The sequence below is a fragment of the Lepidochelys kempii genome, chromosome 12, assembly GCF_965140265.1.
Source record: "Lepidochelys kempii isolate rLepKem1 chromosome 12, rLepKem1.hap2, whole genome shotgun sequence".
Classification (NCBI taxonomy): domain Eukaryota; kingdom Metazoa; phylum Chordata; order Testudines; family Cheloniidae; genus Lepidochelys; species Lepidochelys kempii.
The window spans coordinates 18,048,766-18,066,338 of record NC_133267.1 but is presented as its reverse complement, the minus strand read 5'-3'; the positions used below and the strand labels follow the sequence as shown (position 1 = coordinate 18,066,338).

Sequence of the window (17,573 nt, the reverse complement as noted above, 5' to 3'; positions counted from 1 at the left end):
AAGAAAAATTCATGGAAGCCCTTGACCTGGCCCTGACTTTTACTAAAAATATCCATGATAAAATGGGAAGAGGCTGGCCAGCTGCAGGATGGCTGGGAGCTGTGAGGATCCCCCCCTCCTGTCCCAGCAGCCAGGGAGCTGTGGAGATCCCCTGCTGCCCACGGCGGCTTGGAGCTTGGTGGCCCGCTGCCTGAGGCGGTGGGCATACCTCACAGGTCCCTACCACTGTGGGAGGCAGTGGGATACTGCAGCTCCCAGCCCCTGGGGCTGAAGTCACTGAGGTCTTTGAAAGTCATGTGTTCTGTGACTTCCATGACCTGCGTGACAAAATCATAGCCTTATACATGGACAGAATGAACTGTGAATATAGTCAGAGGAATTCTTTGGATCTTAACCATGTTTAAGGGGGGGAAAGGAGATACTTGAAGGCAGGGATGCAAATTTTATGTATCATGGACTTGCTGTAGCTTTGGAATAGTCACTTAACCACTCCCTGTCTCACTTTCCTCATTTGCAATAGTTTAGCTCCTTTGGGGGTATTTCGAGGATTCATTAGAGTGAATGCTGAGGTAATATAAAGAGGAATGGGTACATAGGATCCCAGATATTAACCTCGGACTCCACTCTCCTCCCCCGTGTCCCTTCCACTAGCAATGTCCTGTTGCCACGTCACTTTTCCAAATCATAGGGAACCATATTGTATAAATTATTCCAAACATGGGAACATAGGAAAGTACCTAATTTGGATGTGTTTTGAGATGTTTCTCCTCCACTCAGCCTGCTCCCTTTGTCCACAACCTTGGAGTTATCCTTCACCCTGAACTCTCCATTGTCCCTCATGTGTTCTATATCTGTAAATCTTTCTATCACGGCCTCCACACATTGTTCTTGTAAACCACTGTCTTGAAAACAGGTCCCTCTGCTAAACATCATCCTTGCCTTTCATTCTTCTAACCTTGACTATGGCAATACTGTCCATTATGGCTTCTCCAAATTGCAGTTCTTCAGACTCCACACCACTCCACATGCAGGGTGCTTTCTAACTTCTTGCCTGCACCATATTACTCTCATCCTCAGACACTGCCACTGGTTCCCCATTTGAGGATGTAGTTCAAAACAATTCTTCTTGTTTCTGGAACTCTCCATGGACTTGGTGTACCTAAGTGACAGATTCTGTCCCTGTCTCTCTCTTTCTATACTCCTTTCCACATTCCCTCTCCTCATCTATTGCCTGAATCCTCTCTGTCAATTCTTACTATCTCTCCACCTTTGTTACAAGAGCCCGCTTCTCTGCAGCTTCTGCTGTTTGGAACAGCATTTGTGTATCTCTATACTCATCAGTTTCCCATTGCTAAAGATCTAATCTGGAAAAAAGTGTTTACTTCTGGGTCTAAGGTCAGGACTGGAAGCCAGTAGTTCCTAAGCATTTAAATCTCTGTTTGGACACTGGTTCCATCTGTGGCCTTGGACAACAGCTCTGCTTCTCTGTAAAATCTGTAATAATAATTATCTAACTCAGAGGGATATGGTGAGGGTTATTGTTTATAAAGATTAAAAGCTAAAGAATGCCTAATTATTAAGGGTTGTATAAGCCACCCATATCCTTACTATGCAGGTAGTCTCACTGACAGCAATGAAACCACTCACATAGACAGGTATTACTCAACTGAGTAAGGGAGGCAGAATCAGGCTCAGAATGAAGAGCGCAATGGACAGTAGCTTGTTTGTACATGATAGAAAATGTTCTGAGGATAGATGCAAACATCAAAATGTCATTAGAACCTTTAAAGTTTAAATAAAATGTACATAAATGGTTTTATTTCTGATTATGGGTTTGCTGAATTTCACACAAAAATGTGAGTGAGCGGTATGAAATTTCTGTTACTAGTGCTGACTGATGAGAAAATTCTGGAGGAATTTGGATTTGCTTGGTGTGATTAAAAACACTATCCAACCAATTCCTTTGGCAACAGCAGTGTGGGACACATATTTTAAAACTATCCTCAGGCTCTTTCTTATTACATTTTTCAAAAGAAAAAGGGAGATTAGGAGGAGCAGCTTTCTGTAAATTGCATGTGTTTTTATGTAGATCTTCCAAAGAATCCACTGGCTACTGCCTCCAGCCAGGCATCTCCCTGAGATGTGCACTGACTTGATGGAGGTCAATATAATTTAGAAGGTTAAAAAAAATTTAAATAAATCATATGCTGCAAAGCAGATCTCAAGTTACACCAAAATCTGAGATACTCCGTGCATAAGAACTGGCCCTTCATATCAGAAGTGAACAGCATCAGGGGCTTGGCAGGAACATTTTATTTGCGTTGTCCCACCACACCATTAATTCATTTGGAATTCACTTTGCTTCACTGTGATAAGACTGTTCATAATAAATTCATTTTGTATTAATGTAGTGGGTTCATAGCTTTCCAATTCATCCCCTACAATATTGATTAAGTACTTGTAGAGATCGTATCTCCTCAACAAAAGTACAACTGTGGTTGACCATCTGAATTTATATAAATATGCTTTCACCTATGGGCCTTAAACATAGGAGATGGTTCATGTCCTTTTTATATACCTCTTGCATACTTTGCAAGATAAAAGTATAGAACACCTTCCTTCTCCTAAAACACATCTGTCTAATCTTCAATCCCTTTTCTCCTTCAGAAAATATAATTGGAAACCTCTTTTTCATGCTTCCAGGAATTATATTATTACTTATCTAGCACTGGCAAAGAAGGCAGGGAGAAAGGGCATCACATTTTGTGTATTTAAAATTAAGGCCTCAGTCCCAAGGATTTTCCAGTCTAATTTATACAACTAGCATAAGAGTAAAAGCATCAGATCAAAAGAGTTGATAATGAAGGGGATAACTAAAGTTGTGGAATTTCTGAATTTTCAAAGATTTTTTTAACTTATCAAATAATATGACTTTGCATTTCTATAGCACCTTTTATCTGAAGAAATCAAAGCATTTTACACAGTTATGTGATTCGGATTACTTCCATTTTACAAATGAATGTCCTTAGCTAAGTCACTTAATCAGTGGCAGAGATGTGAATAAAAAGCAGGTGTCTTCTGTTTCTCTGTCTCCTTTTTGGGAGAAAATTGGGAAAAAATTAGGAGGGAGGGTGAAAATCTTGGATTGTAACTGACAATGGTGGGTAATTTGTAATGGGGATCCCAAGACTGTTTTTTTTTTTTAATTTGGATCTGCTTTTTGAAAGCTCTCCCCAGAATTACCCAGGAGGCTCATTTTTCATCATAAACTCACCATCAGGACCAAGCCAAAAATAAATAAATATAAAAGCTCTCGCGACTGAGCTAAATAGATAAATGGAGGTATTTTTGGCGGTCGGAGACATGGCGGGGAGGGCAATGAGGCTGTTGAGATGGATGATTTCACTCAGGATGAAATCTCTTTGTTGTGTGAATGTGCTTTTTATTGGTTTGTGCAGGGTGAGCCTGGGACTAGATGAAAGGTTCTGTCAGAGATTGTGACAAAAATATTTATGACACAGGAGGGAAAGGGAGGAAAGGTGGATTAAACTACACTTAAGCCAAATACCTGAGATGAGGTCTGGAGAGTGCACACAATGTGAGGAGCATTCTTTAAAGAGCTTTTGTTCTAGCATATGGGAGACAGAGAGATGCAATAAGGGCTGAATCTCAAAACACATGTTTTTTGTTTGTTTGTTTGTTTTTCAGTGGGACATCCAGGACAATGAGGATGTTTCGCAGTAGAACTTTTACATGCTTCTTTTTTTTTTTAAACTTGCTGTCAAATGTGGATGAGAACACAACACATCCCTTCTGAGCACTATTTTGGATAGTGAAGTATAGAAGCTTGGATAGGAAGAGCCAAGGGAGCCCCAAAACAGCACCTTTCCAAGAGCTTTCCTTCCCAAATGGTCTGCAGCCCAGCTGAGGGACTTGCCACTTCAGCATAATGAATGGGGAAAATAAAGTAATAGAGCTGTCCACAGCCATATGGCTCCTGCTCCCACAGACTCTGTAACCTCAATCAAACCTGAGTTAGAGGGACAGGTTAAATCTCTGCTGCATGTCAGACTGCTGTTCAGATGCTACTGTGTACAAGGCAGATCTAGAAGCCTGAAGCAAAACAGCAGCATAATAACATTGCTTCTGAAAAGTCATTTGCTGCCTCAGTTGCATAAAGTCCTACACCAAATATTAGGTGTATTAGATGTGTCTTGCTGCATCATTGACTGGAGAGGCCACATGTGAGTTCAGAGAAGATAAAGCTAATGGGACAATTGAAAAACAAATATGGAACGACAAATTACCTTGGCGAGGAAAAGTGTGGAGTGTGTGTGGTCTAGATCCTGCCCTGTGGTAGGGCAGGCTTGTGTTGCTCTGGTGGTACAAAGGGGTTTTAACGATGGTTTAGTCGGCCATTGGAAAATTTTCCCAGTGTTGAGTAGTACGGAGCCCCCATAATGGCCCCTGTGCGGGCTCTCCTTCCAATTGCTGCTGCAGGGGTGTGATCAGAAAAAAATGGCATGTGGCCATGGTCTCTTCATCCTTGAAACCCTTTAGCTGCAAGAACAACTCCATAGAGGCCATAGGCAGCCAGTGCAATTTATAGTGGCCTTCAGATTTGGTCTAGCTTGCCCCAGGGATTGGTACTGTGATGCTCCATGATCAGAGGAGGGGGAGGGTACAAAGATGGCTTGAAGCCAGCTTTCACACTGGCTCTCCTGGCCTGCACTGAGGGCTTCTTGGCTGTCAGTCAAGATCTGCGTCTGTGTGAATGAATACATATGCATACATCAGTTACCCAAATGGAATTATGTGGGCTGAAGCTCTGTTCAGAAAGGAATCAAGAAGTGGTTTCCACGTCCAGTTTATATTAATCAAACTTTTCTGGGTTCCCTTAGAAATACACTGAAAAAAGCACTCACTGTATTTCACAGGAGATCTGAGTATGGTTAGTTTTGAACATGTCAAACACTTTAAAAGCTTAAAATACATAACTCATACAAAACCTGAAATGCCATAGATTTAAAACCACTCTTGTGCAGTAGAAGGCATCTTATTCCAAGGACTCTATTGTGAATTTTTTTTTTTGTGCCTAAGTTTATGTTTTACTTTTGCTTTGAGGCTGTAGGCAGGTGTCCTGGATGCACCATTTTCTAACCTTAAAGCACACATTTGACGTGATCTCATCACATTATATGATCATATTCTGCTGAAAGATGAAATTCCCTGTCTATGCGTTGTTTCTCATTGCATATAGAGCATTGTTATAGGAAATGCTAGTAGGTCATCTTTTTAACAACACTTTCAACTGATGCATGAATGTTCTTTGAGGATGTTCTTCACAATGCACGAGATGAGGTGGTGTGTGAGTCCAGTCAGTAGTAGCCGCTGCAGAAGCAGCGACTGCTTTGATAAGCTGAGGGAGTTGGTGAGAGGTGGTAAAATGAGGTACACCACTCCCAGCAGACCCTGGCCCCAGAAATGTGAAGGGGACTGGCTTCACATCAGGTGACCTTGGGGAAAAACTGCTGAGGGGAGCCAGCCAGAGATGCCAGCTGGTAAGAACAGAAGAAGCCAGAGCTGAATGTTCCTTTGGACATTCAGAGGACTTTCCACTGGACTTTGACTGGACTTTTTTTCCCCTGTGCTAGCTGATTGTTTGTGCCAACTCTCTTCTCCCTCTGAGTCTTTAAACCTCAGCTTCTCTACACACCTTATCCGCTTCTCCACTTCCCTGTCTCCTTTACCCCCTTCCCTTCAGTGTCCCATCTACCTTCACTTTTATTTCCATTTGCCTTATTCCTCCTCAATAACCCTCCACTCCACCCCACAAGAAATCTTGGAATGAACATGATGTAGGTACTACTGTAATAAGCATGATTAATCATATTCACTAAAGCTGATTGAATGCTCCTGGTTACTGTTCCTACAGAGAAAAATTAAGCTGTGTTCTCATCTAATATTCCTGCTGTTGCTGCTGCTTCTACTTCTTCCTGATGGTTGGCTGGTTACAATCACTTTGACATCTGCGGATGATGAACCTGCCATGAAATCCTAAAATAAACTAGTGACATGCACAAGCTCTTCTATAGCCAAGAGGATGAAACACAATTTCACTTGTCAAGAATCTGAAAACTCCTGGTGTGGAAGATATCTGGAGCAGCAAAGAGGGATTGTGCCAAGAAGACATGGAGGACCTGGATCTTACCTGTCACACTATTCTCGTCTGTCTTTAAAGAAAGACGACAACATGGAACACAAGTTGAGGCAGTGTAATCCAGTGGATAGGGACTGGGACTCAGAAGACCTGCTTTTATCTATTCCTAGCTATGCTGTTGACCTGCCGTGTGACTTTGGACTGGTCACTTTACACCTGCATGCTGCTTTCCTCTCCCACTCTTTATCTGTCTTACCCGTTTAGACAGTAAACTCTCTGGGGGCAGCGACTGTCTTTTACTACATATATGTGCGGTCCCTAGCACAATGGGACCCCAATCAAGATCTAGGTGCTACTGTAATATGCAAAATAGTAATAAATAGAAAGATTTCCAAAAACTACTTCAGATAAAGATGAGCCTGAGCTGCCAAGTTCAGATCTGAATCCAGATTTCACAGTGTGTTTGAATTTGTGGGTTTTGTGCAGTCCATTATAGTAAACTAGTGACGTGCTGTGAAATTCTAATTTATATCTAGGTTCAGATTTCATACTGTCCAACACCAGAACCAAACTTTGGGGTAAACTTCTGGCCAATCTCTAATTACAAGGAAAATGGTAGAACACACTGCTCTAAAATCATCTGGAAGAGTCTCCCAAATGCGGAGGGGCCGGGGAAGGGGACAGAGATCTATTACATGGTCAATTTCTTGCAAATAAAACAGTTTTGGGGCTTCTTGGCTCTTCACAGCTGAGTCCCCATGCTAAACTCTCCTTGCATAGGTTTATTTTAGGGTGACCAGATGTCCTGATTTTATCGGGACAGTCCCGATTTTTGGGTCTTTTTCTTATATAGGCTCCTATTACCCCCACCCACCCACCAACTCACCGCGTCCCGATTTTTCACATTTGCTGTCTGGTCACCCTAGTTCATTTATAAAAAGTATTTATACTAATGGAGGCTTATCTGCATTTGCAACTGGGTTGATAGAAATAGTAGGTGCTTTTTCTCACAAGTGCCAGCTTCTAGGGCTTGATTTTCAAACTTACATGCACCAGTGGAAAAAAGTGTGTCTAATTGTCTGATGTATGGTTTGGCTATACAGGTTTGTGTGAGGGGCAAGCATGTGAGATTCCGCTTCAAATGAGAGAGTTTCTTCTGACGTGTCAATACTGTATATGGAAAACAGAGAGGAATTTGCTCTGGCTCCTTAGAATTGTACATTAATATTTCCCAAATAGTGTTAACCTTAGAGAGCAACCATAGGGTAACCTATTCTCTTTGGCAGGGTTCTCCTATGTTTAGATTTTTGTGCCTTTTTTAGTTAGATGCCCTGCTCCCTTTGTTTAAGCAAGAGCATGTATCCACAGATATGCACCAGATTCTCAGATCGGGGATTCAGAATTCTGTGACTGCATAAAGAAAGGGCTGGAGCCATATTACAGAACTTTCATTTAATATATGTGAAAATTGGAACTAGCGGGAGATGAGCAATAACAATAGGTCACTTACTTTAATTCTCTGTCCCACTAAGAAAACAGTGTCTTTGAAAATGTTGTTTGTTTTTCAGTCTCAATTAACATCAATTGCATGCTAATTTCTATTATTTTGTAAACTGAAAAGTTTAAACATGAGGGTATTCAACATATTTTATAGTGTGATGGAAGCTGAATAAACAAGCAAGTATTAGAGCTTAAGAGCCGAATCAGCTTCAATGACATCAGCCTTAGCCTGTCAAACAACATCTGTCACATTGCGCACTAAGCAGAGCCTGATGGAAACCACCTGCCATTCCAGAGCTGGATAAATTGTAAAGAGAGAGACCATATAGTTAAAAGGGGATGGAGGGAGGAGTAGGGAAAAAACACTGAACTACACAGTTATTTATGTCATAAAATAATCATTGATTTTATTTATTTAATAATAGCTCTGAATTTTCAGTTTTCCTCTAACCACAGCAGCACCCAGTGGCTGAAAAATTAAAAACTCCCTGAAAGCAGAGCCCTGATCTTTGGTGTGGTATGTTAGTTTCTGATCATGCATGTAATAATTCAGTAGCATTAACAGTAGGATTATTATGGATGAGTGAAGTGTCAAGGTCATTTACATACTTTAAGAGAAAATAAAGTATCTTAAATGTATGTGTTTGCAAACACTAGAGCAGTCATTTAGAACTCTCAACTCAAAGCCTGTATTGGGACAAATCCAGAGAGATGCTAAGCACCGGCTGAGCACTTTCAGTAGAAATTGCAGATGCTCAATATCCCTCAGCACTTAGTCCATTCAGTGTAAAAGTGTAAACCTGAAAGAGCTGAAGAGTGATTCAGTACTAAGTAAAAAGAAAAGGAGTACTTGTGGCACCTTAGAGACTAACCAATTTATTTGAGCATGAGCTTTCGTGAGCTACAGCTCACTTCATCACTTCATCCGATGAAGTGAGCTGTAGCTCACGAAAGCTCATGCTCAAATAAATTGGTTAGTCTCTAAGGTGCCACAAGTACTCCTTTTCTTTTTGCGAATACAGACTAACACGGCTGTTACTCTGAAACCTGTCAGTACTAAGTATTATTTAAAGGCCACATGCTGCCCAGGACCTCTGGTGAAGGCAGCTGCGTGCATATTTAGTCAGAGCAGCATTCAGCTCTAATTGTAGAATTCATTCCTTTTCAAGTTCAATTTTATTGGTGAGAGAGTCACGTTAATATTTAATTCCTTTCCTGTTTAAAATGGGGATTTTGTTTCTTTGCAATAAGAGGAAATCTTTTGCAAATGACTTGGGAGTAGTTCTGCACTCAGGTACAAGTTTGCACCTCCTACCAACTCCAGTCACGTTTGGAGCTCTTGAATCCCAGTACAGAATAGGAACCCAAGTGTCATCCTTACTGGCTTCTTCTTGTATTCACTGGGCCTGATCCTGTAAAGCTTCATTCCTTTAAGTTGCCTCTACATGCAGTTAGCCACCCTGACTCAGTGAGGCTACTCACACAAGTCAGGGCTCTGCAGAATCAGGATTGCTGTAGGTAACATTTTCCATTTGCGTTTACCTTTTGAAAATTCAAGCATTTCATCAGGGTGGAGATGTAGGGCCAGATTTTCAAAAGAGCTCAGTGCTTCATAGCGCATCTTTTGAAAGCTGGCTGTGTCGCAATAGGAGCTGCTGGCTACTTTCAAAATCTGACTTTATTTAGGTACCTAAATGAAAACTGAGCTCTTTTGAAAATCTGGCTCCAATTTTGGGTGCTAAGCACTTGAAAATCTGGGCTGAGTTTTTGTTTGTTTTAAGTGAATGATTAGAATCAGATCTGCTTCTCCTTTGTAGCTCTCATACAATGCCCTGGGTTCTATTAGAAATGAATTTGCTAATCAGATATAGTCTAACAAACTGACTATTAATGGGGGAAGACTGAGTGTGCCCATGTGTATTTTTTTCTTCAGCCTAATTTTGATTTGTTAAGGACACTGGCCTTTTGATTCCAAAGGTTTACCAAATTATCTTTCTGCACAGTGTGAAGTGGTAACCTGTTATTTAGAATTCCTTTTGAGGGAAATTTACATTTTGAGTAATGGAACTGTAACTCTTGATGCACACTTAATTGACACTGAAAATGTTCAAGTTTATTCAAATATATCTAAACACTGAGATGTATAATTGTAATGCCAATTAGTCTGCTCAAGTGAGGTTACTTAATGAAAGACTGTATTTAAGCAATGAAAGAATTTGCTGTGGAAAAAAGAAGCCCCATATCTTGCAGCCCATTAAATCATTGTAGGACATACAGTGTAATTCCCCAGATATTTATTACAAAAATGAGAAGATTCTAAACAGCAGTAAAGTGCTACAACTATAAAAGCTTGGGCAAAACATTAATAAGATAAGAAGCAAATGTTCTAAATCTTTGAATGAATGGAGGTAAGAGAGTAATCTTCATTTTCTCTTTTAGGGATGTTAGGGTTAAGGAGTGTTCTTCTGAGATACACTCCATTTTTATTCTTTTATTTATTCTCCTTTAAAAGCCAGGGTCCAGTTTGCTCTCTCTCTCCAGCTGAGGAAAGTTGTCAGATGGAACTGCCTTCAGGTTTTTTGTTTGCCTCTTCTAGGTCAAGCTGGAAGGAACTGTGTCAGAGCAAAATAAGACTCTCCCTTCCTCAAAGTTCAGCTTGGTCCTTCACAATCCTTGCAGACACATGGGAATCAGGAGATTAAGGGACCAAATACTCCTCTGAAGTACAGTCTGATGCATTGCTTGTCTTTCACTGCATTTTAGAGATGAATAATAATTGATCAGAACTGTACTGCTGGTTAAATTGTGGATGCCTGGTGCAGAGCATTAGCAAGTATAATTACCAGTTGTCCAGTGCAAAATAATCAGTCTAATCATCACCATTTTATAAGTCAGTAAACAGATCTATGTGTATGTACATCCCCAGACCCATAAATGACAAAGATTTACGCACACACTGATTAGGATACTTTGTTTTTAGCTGGATTAATCTGTGCAAAGGGGCGGGCTGTGTGTGGGCCAGCCATATTATGTGCACACAGTAACAAATTTGCATAATTCATGTGAACCCTTTATTAGGCTACCTGGTGTAATGACACAATTTGGCCCTAAAATGTGTAGAACTCTTTTTTTCTGTGGAGTTGGAATTTTCCAGCCCAGAACCCATTGCTGTTAATGGGTCAGCAAAGTGAGTTATTTCTGGCTCCCACGAGATAATTTATTAATTACTACAAGTGGGTAATGGATTTTATAAAAATGATTAACAGTCAAAGAAATGGGATGCAATGTTGCCAAAGTAAAGGGATTATAAAAGGTGACCCTTGGGATTTTCTATACCTTCAGATGTGTTTATCTGCATTATCCATATCCTTACAGCATTCCCAATAGTGGACCTGGAAAGGGGTATAATTTATCCAAAAAGGGATGCTTTGCAAAACATTCCCCACATTCATCTTCTAGCATCTGAGAATTGCTTCAGTGAAGTCTGTTTCACACACCCAAATTATTTCAAATCTTAGATGGAGTAGCATAAAAGAAAGTACAGGTCACTTGCTGCTATATGGAGTAGCATCCTATTGTCCCCTGCCCCATTTGTACCTAAAAGAGGAAGCCATGCCAAGTCAGGCAGCACAGGGGGAGTGGTAGCAGAACTGCAATATTAAATGCTGCAGGGGCTTTTAAATTCTTTGAGCTGGACTAAGCAGCTGCAGGTGCCCTGCTACTTAGTGGAATTCACAACCCAAGACATTGCTGAGGGGAGTTAGGTGCCTAAGGATGAGTTTCACAAAAGTGAGCAAGCTGAGTGGGCAGGTGCCTAAGCTATCCACCGGCAGGAGCCAATGAAAGGGGTATCCTGTATCTTGGATGAGTACTCCAACAACTTTATAATGGGGGGGGAGTGCTACCTCCTCTGGCATCTGTGGTCTGGATTTAGGTGTGCTCTGAACATGTCCCGAAGGCAAGATAGTTGGGGGAAGGCCTATTTTGAGAATCTCTCCAAGATTTGGGGGTGAGTTTGTTGCTGAGCTGCTGAGTGTCAGGAAAGAGGTGGCTATATTCATGCCCAGCCACCAAAATGTAGACACCTCAGGGGCTTTAACAGTGGAAATTTAGGCAGCAGTTGAACAGTGGTTTTGTGGATGCAGCGGTACCTACATGTTTGACTTAGGCACCTACTGACCCTTTGGGTACCTAAGTCCCTTTGTGAATCTGGGCCAGAACCTTAAAATGGGTCTGGGCTAGTGCTGTAAGAGGATGAAACAAGGGTGAAAGAAGTCAGAACAAGAGTCCTAATAATTGCTCTGTTTATGTGGAGTTTACAGACTATTAAACTGCATTCAGGCGTTGCTGGTTTGTGTAAGTTTGGATGAACAAAATCACAGTAAATAAATTTGAAAGTCCAGAGACAGTTTTAGTTAAATCTGGCTCTCCTGTGATCTTTCTTGCTAACTGCTCTAACCTTGATCATTACTATCTGATGTGGAGCTGATAGGGAACTGGCTGGCAATGTATGTTTCTGTATGTATCTGTTGCTATAAAGGAAACAATGCAAATGTTAGCATTAAAAAGTGTTAAGTAGATTTGAAACAATCAGAGTGAAATATGGTTTGATGAAACAATTGTTGTATTTAGACAGTTTCTGACATATAATTCTGATCCTGCATGATTCATGCTGCTGAGAGGCAAACACTATACACACGTTTAAGATTAGCCCTGTAAAACTTCAAAAGTTCAGTAGTAGATAGCAGTATGAATGAACTGTGAAATATATATAAATATTAATTTGGCATCTGTGATGAAGCTTCAGACATTTGGGATGACCAAATGGAAATACAGTACAGACACGTTTATGCGCAGATGTTGGGAGTCAAGGTGTCACGACCGCATGTTAATGGACCGCGGGTTAAGAGGGCCATGCTGAAAAAAGTGTCTATGATTCACTTAGAAAAAAGTGCTGTTATTTTCTGCTCTTTCTGTCTCACATTTTTTTTCTTTCTTATGAAGTCTGTCATTCGCCGCAGATGAATGATTTCAATATTTTCCGCATTTTGCTCCTCCATAAATCTTACAACAGTTTCTACAGCACTAAGGGCTTCTCTGGGCAAAATTTTGACCTTTTCAACAACATCCTCGCCATCACTTTCGTGGTCCGACGTAGCCTCGCAGCCCATTAATATTTCAGCCTTTCCTGAGCAAACCATGTGCGCATGGCTTTGTCTATTGTGGGTTTTGCTGAATAGCACACACGTTTTTGCTTAAGCCCCGCGGCAGAATTGATATTTTGTACAAAGCCATTCAGTTTAGATTCATTTTTTAGCCATCCTCGAAGAGTAGATTTGGCAATCCCAGTATCTTTGGAAACTTTGGCCTGGGTTTCTCCACTATTTACTCGATCTATTGCAGCTAGCTTTTCTTCTACAGTGTAGGAACGCTGATGCTTGCCCTCTGCCATTATAGGCCTATGGTTAAAATTTTCTAATGTAGTATATATATTACTATATAACTACTATATATTATATATCTCTCTAACATGACAATGACTGAGCGTGCATGATACGTCTCTACCAATATCGATAAAGACGTACAACACGTTTCTGCTCCGCACTTCCTGTCGATTTCTATGTCAGTGAGTTAGTGAGCAAATTTGTAGCGCTACATAGCAAGTTCCTATACCGCGTGTTAACAAGTCTCGCGTGTTAAATAGGTAGCAGTGGGAGGCATGGCGCTACCGTGCATTATACGGATTCGCGCTGCAATACAGGAGGTCCTGGTAGAGTGGTAGAGGGGAAATATATAAGCCCTAGGCTAATTAAGGCGTGGTTCCCTATAGACTAGGGAGGGTTGCTATAGGTTAATTGGACTACCTGTAGTCAATTAAACCCTGTCAGGAACCTAATAAAACCCCCTGCTTCAGGCACTCGGGGGAGGAGGAGGAAGGAGAGAGGACTGTAAGATTTGTGTGTTGTAAGATTTTAAAAACCAGAGAACCGAAGTAAGGGAGACCCAGCCCCAGCAAGGGAGGGAGATTTCCTCCCCCAACATCTAAGGACCGAAGGTTCCCCACCCACGGGGGAAGAGGGTAAGAACCCGCAGGGGTTGAGAGGGGCTGGGGCTCAGAGTGAGGAGCAAATCCAGACCCCTCCCCGGCTTCGCTCCACTACCGCCTTCCTGTGCCACTATCGGGGACCTCAGCATCCCAAGAGCAGGGATCAGGGGTGGCGTCTTAGCCCCCTGCCAAGAAAAGCACAGGATCCACCATACTAACATCAGCCATCTTGCCACAGTGCGTAAATGGGTCTGTACTGTAGTTTTTTAAACTATTTTACAACACAATGGATAATGAGTTACAAGAAGATCAAAAGGATTTATACAAAGTATGCATGGGATTGGCAGATTTTTGTGGCAGGTGGCATGCATGTCACTCTTTGGGGCACTTGCTGTCTTTTTTTTTTTTTTACTGTGTCTGTCCAGTGCCTGGTTTAGTGGGGCCCCAACCTGGTAAAAGCAGGTAGGCACTACATATGCAAACTCTAGATTTAAGTGCTGTAGGCTGAAGTCCTTAGGGAAGGAACTCTCTGCTCTCATCTGTTGGTGAACAAGTGGAAATATGGCTACAGAGAGAGTATCTGCAATAAGTTTTCCACCTAGTACTCTTCCAGTTAGACTTTGTGTGCCTCCATAACTGTACAGAAGCTCAGAATTGGTTGGATAGTGGAACTGAACTGAGATGAGAATAGAACTCTGATCTCCCAGCAAGCAGTGCATCCTCTGTGGTAAGGACTCTCCTCAAGGGTCCTGTATGCTACTGGTTCCATTCCACTGAAGATTCTGTAGTGCAATCTCTTTTATCGTGAAAGTGCAATTTACAAATGTAGGATTGTTGGGTTTTTTGTTTTTTTGGGTTTTTTACATAACTGCACTCAAAAACAAAACAATGTAAAACTTTAGAGCCTACAAGTCGAAGGATAAAAGGGCATATGAATGTATAGACTATCTGGCACATAAATATCTTGCAATGCTGGCTACAACAGTGCCATGCGAATGCCTGTTCTCACTTTCAGGTGACATTGTAAATAAGAAGTGGCGGCATTATCTCCCATAAGTGTAAATAAACTTGTTCGTCTTAGCAATTGGCTGAATAAGAAATAGGAGTGAGTGGATTTGTATGATGTGAATTGAAAAATACTATTTCTTTTGTTTATCTTTTTTACAGTGCAAATATTTTAATCAATAATAATATAGTGAGCACTGTAAACTTTGTATTTTGTGTTGTAATTGAAATCAATATTTGAAAATGTAGAAAAACATCCACAAATATTTATAATGAATTTAAATTGGTATTCTATTATTATTTAATAGTATGATTAAAACTGCAATTAATCGTCACTATTTTTTTGATCTAGTTAATTTGTTTGCATTAATCTCTTGCATTAACTGTGATTAATTGACAGCCCTAATTTTATTGTTTCCTACATAGTCTCTGTGTTGGTGAGTGTAGAAGTATTACCTACTAAGGCGCCCAACCTGGGAAAGTACTTAGTAATACCAGAAATTTGTGGGTAGGGGCTTGAACTGGTGGTGTGTTAGTCTTAAGAGGAACCTTTTGCTATTTGGACCCAGACCTTGTTAATGTGGACAGCACCTTCCAGTAGAATTACACAAATTATGTCAGTGTGGTGAAATGCATGGCTCACATACTAAGCTGTATCTTGCCATCGAGTGCTACAACCCCAAAATTATTTTGGAACCTAAATAAGAGTGGATGGAAGATCTGACACAGAGGAACACAAGTCTTGTTGGTATTTGCACACTATTGAAATGGGTACAGAATAAGAGTCTAGGTAGAGTGGAACAGAGAGATCTGACATTGCTGTGCTATTACTTTTTGGGGATATATTTTCCTTGATGTAACCTGTTGTGGAATACTCTCTTGTATTTCTGTATCTGTATGGACAATAACCTTCTATCACCAATAAATACAAGGGGGCTTCAGCTATTTTAAGAGTAAATAAAGTTTCATTTCAGGAAAAAATCCCTCGATCGTGATTCGTAGCTCTCTCTGCCCATGAAATCCAATAATATGCTCCCTCCTCTATTCAGTCAATCCCCCAACATGCTGCTGCCTTCCCTACCTTTTAAAATCTTGTGCAGGAATCAAGTGTTTCTCTTTTGGACTGAGCACAATTAATTAAAACCTCTTTAGCTCTGACTGAAACATTGTAGTCTGGGGAGGATTTAGCTCTCATGAGAGTTACAAATTATATATATTTAGATTATATGTGTGTATTATTTGTGACTGCTATTTAAATAGGGCACTACCCTGAACTGATGACTGTTTAAAATGGAAAAGCCACTTCCTGCTTTGATTATATTAAAATAATGTGAACAATATAATTTCTACTTTAAACATACCTGAGTTAAGAACAAGTGACTTGCCAAAGATCACAGAGTGATTCACGAGCAGAGCCAAGAACAGAGCCCAGAAGTTCTCGCATTTTAACTGCCAGACTATGCTTCCTGTTCCCTTGTTTCTAGTACTGCTTGACTTAGCATTAGAAAAACTGCTGAATCACATTTAATGTGGGTCTTGCCAATTTTCTTAGATAAAATGCTCATCTACCATGGTGAAGGGCAGCTTCAAAACACCTAAATATAATAGAATAAATCCAGGATAATCAGTTAGCTTTGTGGGAGATTTTATAAACTACTTCTGTTAATCAGCTGATTGACAGTAAAAAGGGCTTCTTTTCATGAACACTGCAAATTTGTAAAAATGTCCCTGCTATTTTTATTTAAAGCTTGCCATTTCATTTAGGCTATTACTTATATTTTTATCTAGAATCGGAGGCAAAAAGTCATTTTAAAATACGATATTTTAGAGAAGACAACGGATAAGATAAAGCGGTGTTGAAGTGTGTAGAAGGCTGGTTTGACAAGATATAGTGAATTTAAAGTACAGAACAAACAGACTGTGAGAACTTTGTCAGTGACTTAGATTCTCTTATAATTTTTACTGACAAGTTTCCTTGATTTATCTTTTTTTAATGCCTTCTTCCTTTTAATATCCCCCATATACCCTTGCAAGATTAATATGGGCTAAGTCTATAGGTTCCAGAACAGCAAATCCATTTTTCTTCTTTTCATACAAAAGGCAAACACTGTTTCCAGTCACTGAGAAGTATTGTTTTCTTTTTTTGCTCAGAGTAATTAAGATGTGAAAATATGCTGCCTCTAGGTGATATTCAAACTAAGATTATGATGCAGAATGTCAGTGTAGTCTTTGGAGCTTCTGTATCATTACAACTGCGTGATTAGCTTTTGTATAAGAGCATGCCATTATATGATCAACATGAAGATCTTATAAAATTGTTTAACAATTTTATTTAATATAGTTTATTTTCCTTTGGGGTGAGCATTTGCACATTAAACCCCTTCTCTTTCAGAAAATCTCTAATATTTGGCGTCGACTTTTATAGCAGGACATAATTGGAGGCACAGTTTTGAAGACTAATGTAATTGTGGGCTTATTTTATCACAGTGATGTCTATCTACCTGACAGCATTTGCAACTCAGGTAATTGGACAACTAAGCGCTGTAAAGTAAAGCTGCAGTTATTTGCAGGCAGAAAAATGAAGGTGCAAAGTTGAGGCCAACTTTGAGGTCTCTTTGAAATTTAGAGACAAAATCTAAAATATTGCCATCAGATTTGTATGTGCATTGGTGAAAAATGCCTAAAACAGAATCTCAGGAAGCCCTGTAGCATGTGGAAACATTTTGCTTTACTCTAAGTCAAAAAATACAATAAAGCCTGATATCCATTGGTTAGGGATCTAGATTAGGGCAAGAGATTAATTCACTGTTTCATTTCTGAAGATTTGGATTCAAATGGAACCATAGTAACCATCACATCAGA

General features: G+C 40.3%; 1 protein-coding gene across 1 annotated transcript in view; it reads right to left on the bottom strand.

Annotated features, from left to right (window-relative positions):
• Positions 1–10,023: 10,023 nt before the first annotated feature.
• Positions 10,024–17,573, bottom strand: part of ABCC12 (ATP binding cassette subfamily C member 12) — a 127,496-nt gene continuing 119,946 nt past the window's right edge. Inside the window, exon 31 of the mRNA XM_073307712.1 lies at positions 10,024–10,412. Coding sequence (XP_073163813.1) covers positions 10,410–10,412 — 3 coding nt within the window. The 3' untranslated portion in view covers positions 10,024–10,409. The remainder of the gene's footprint in view (positions 10,413–17,573) is intronic.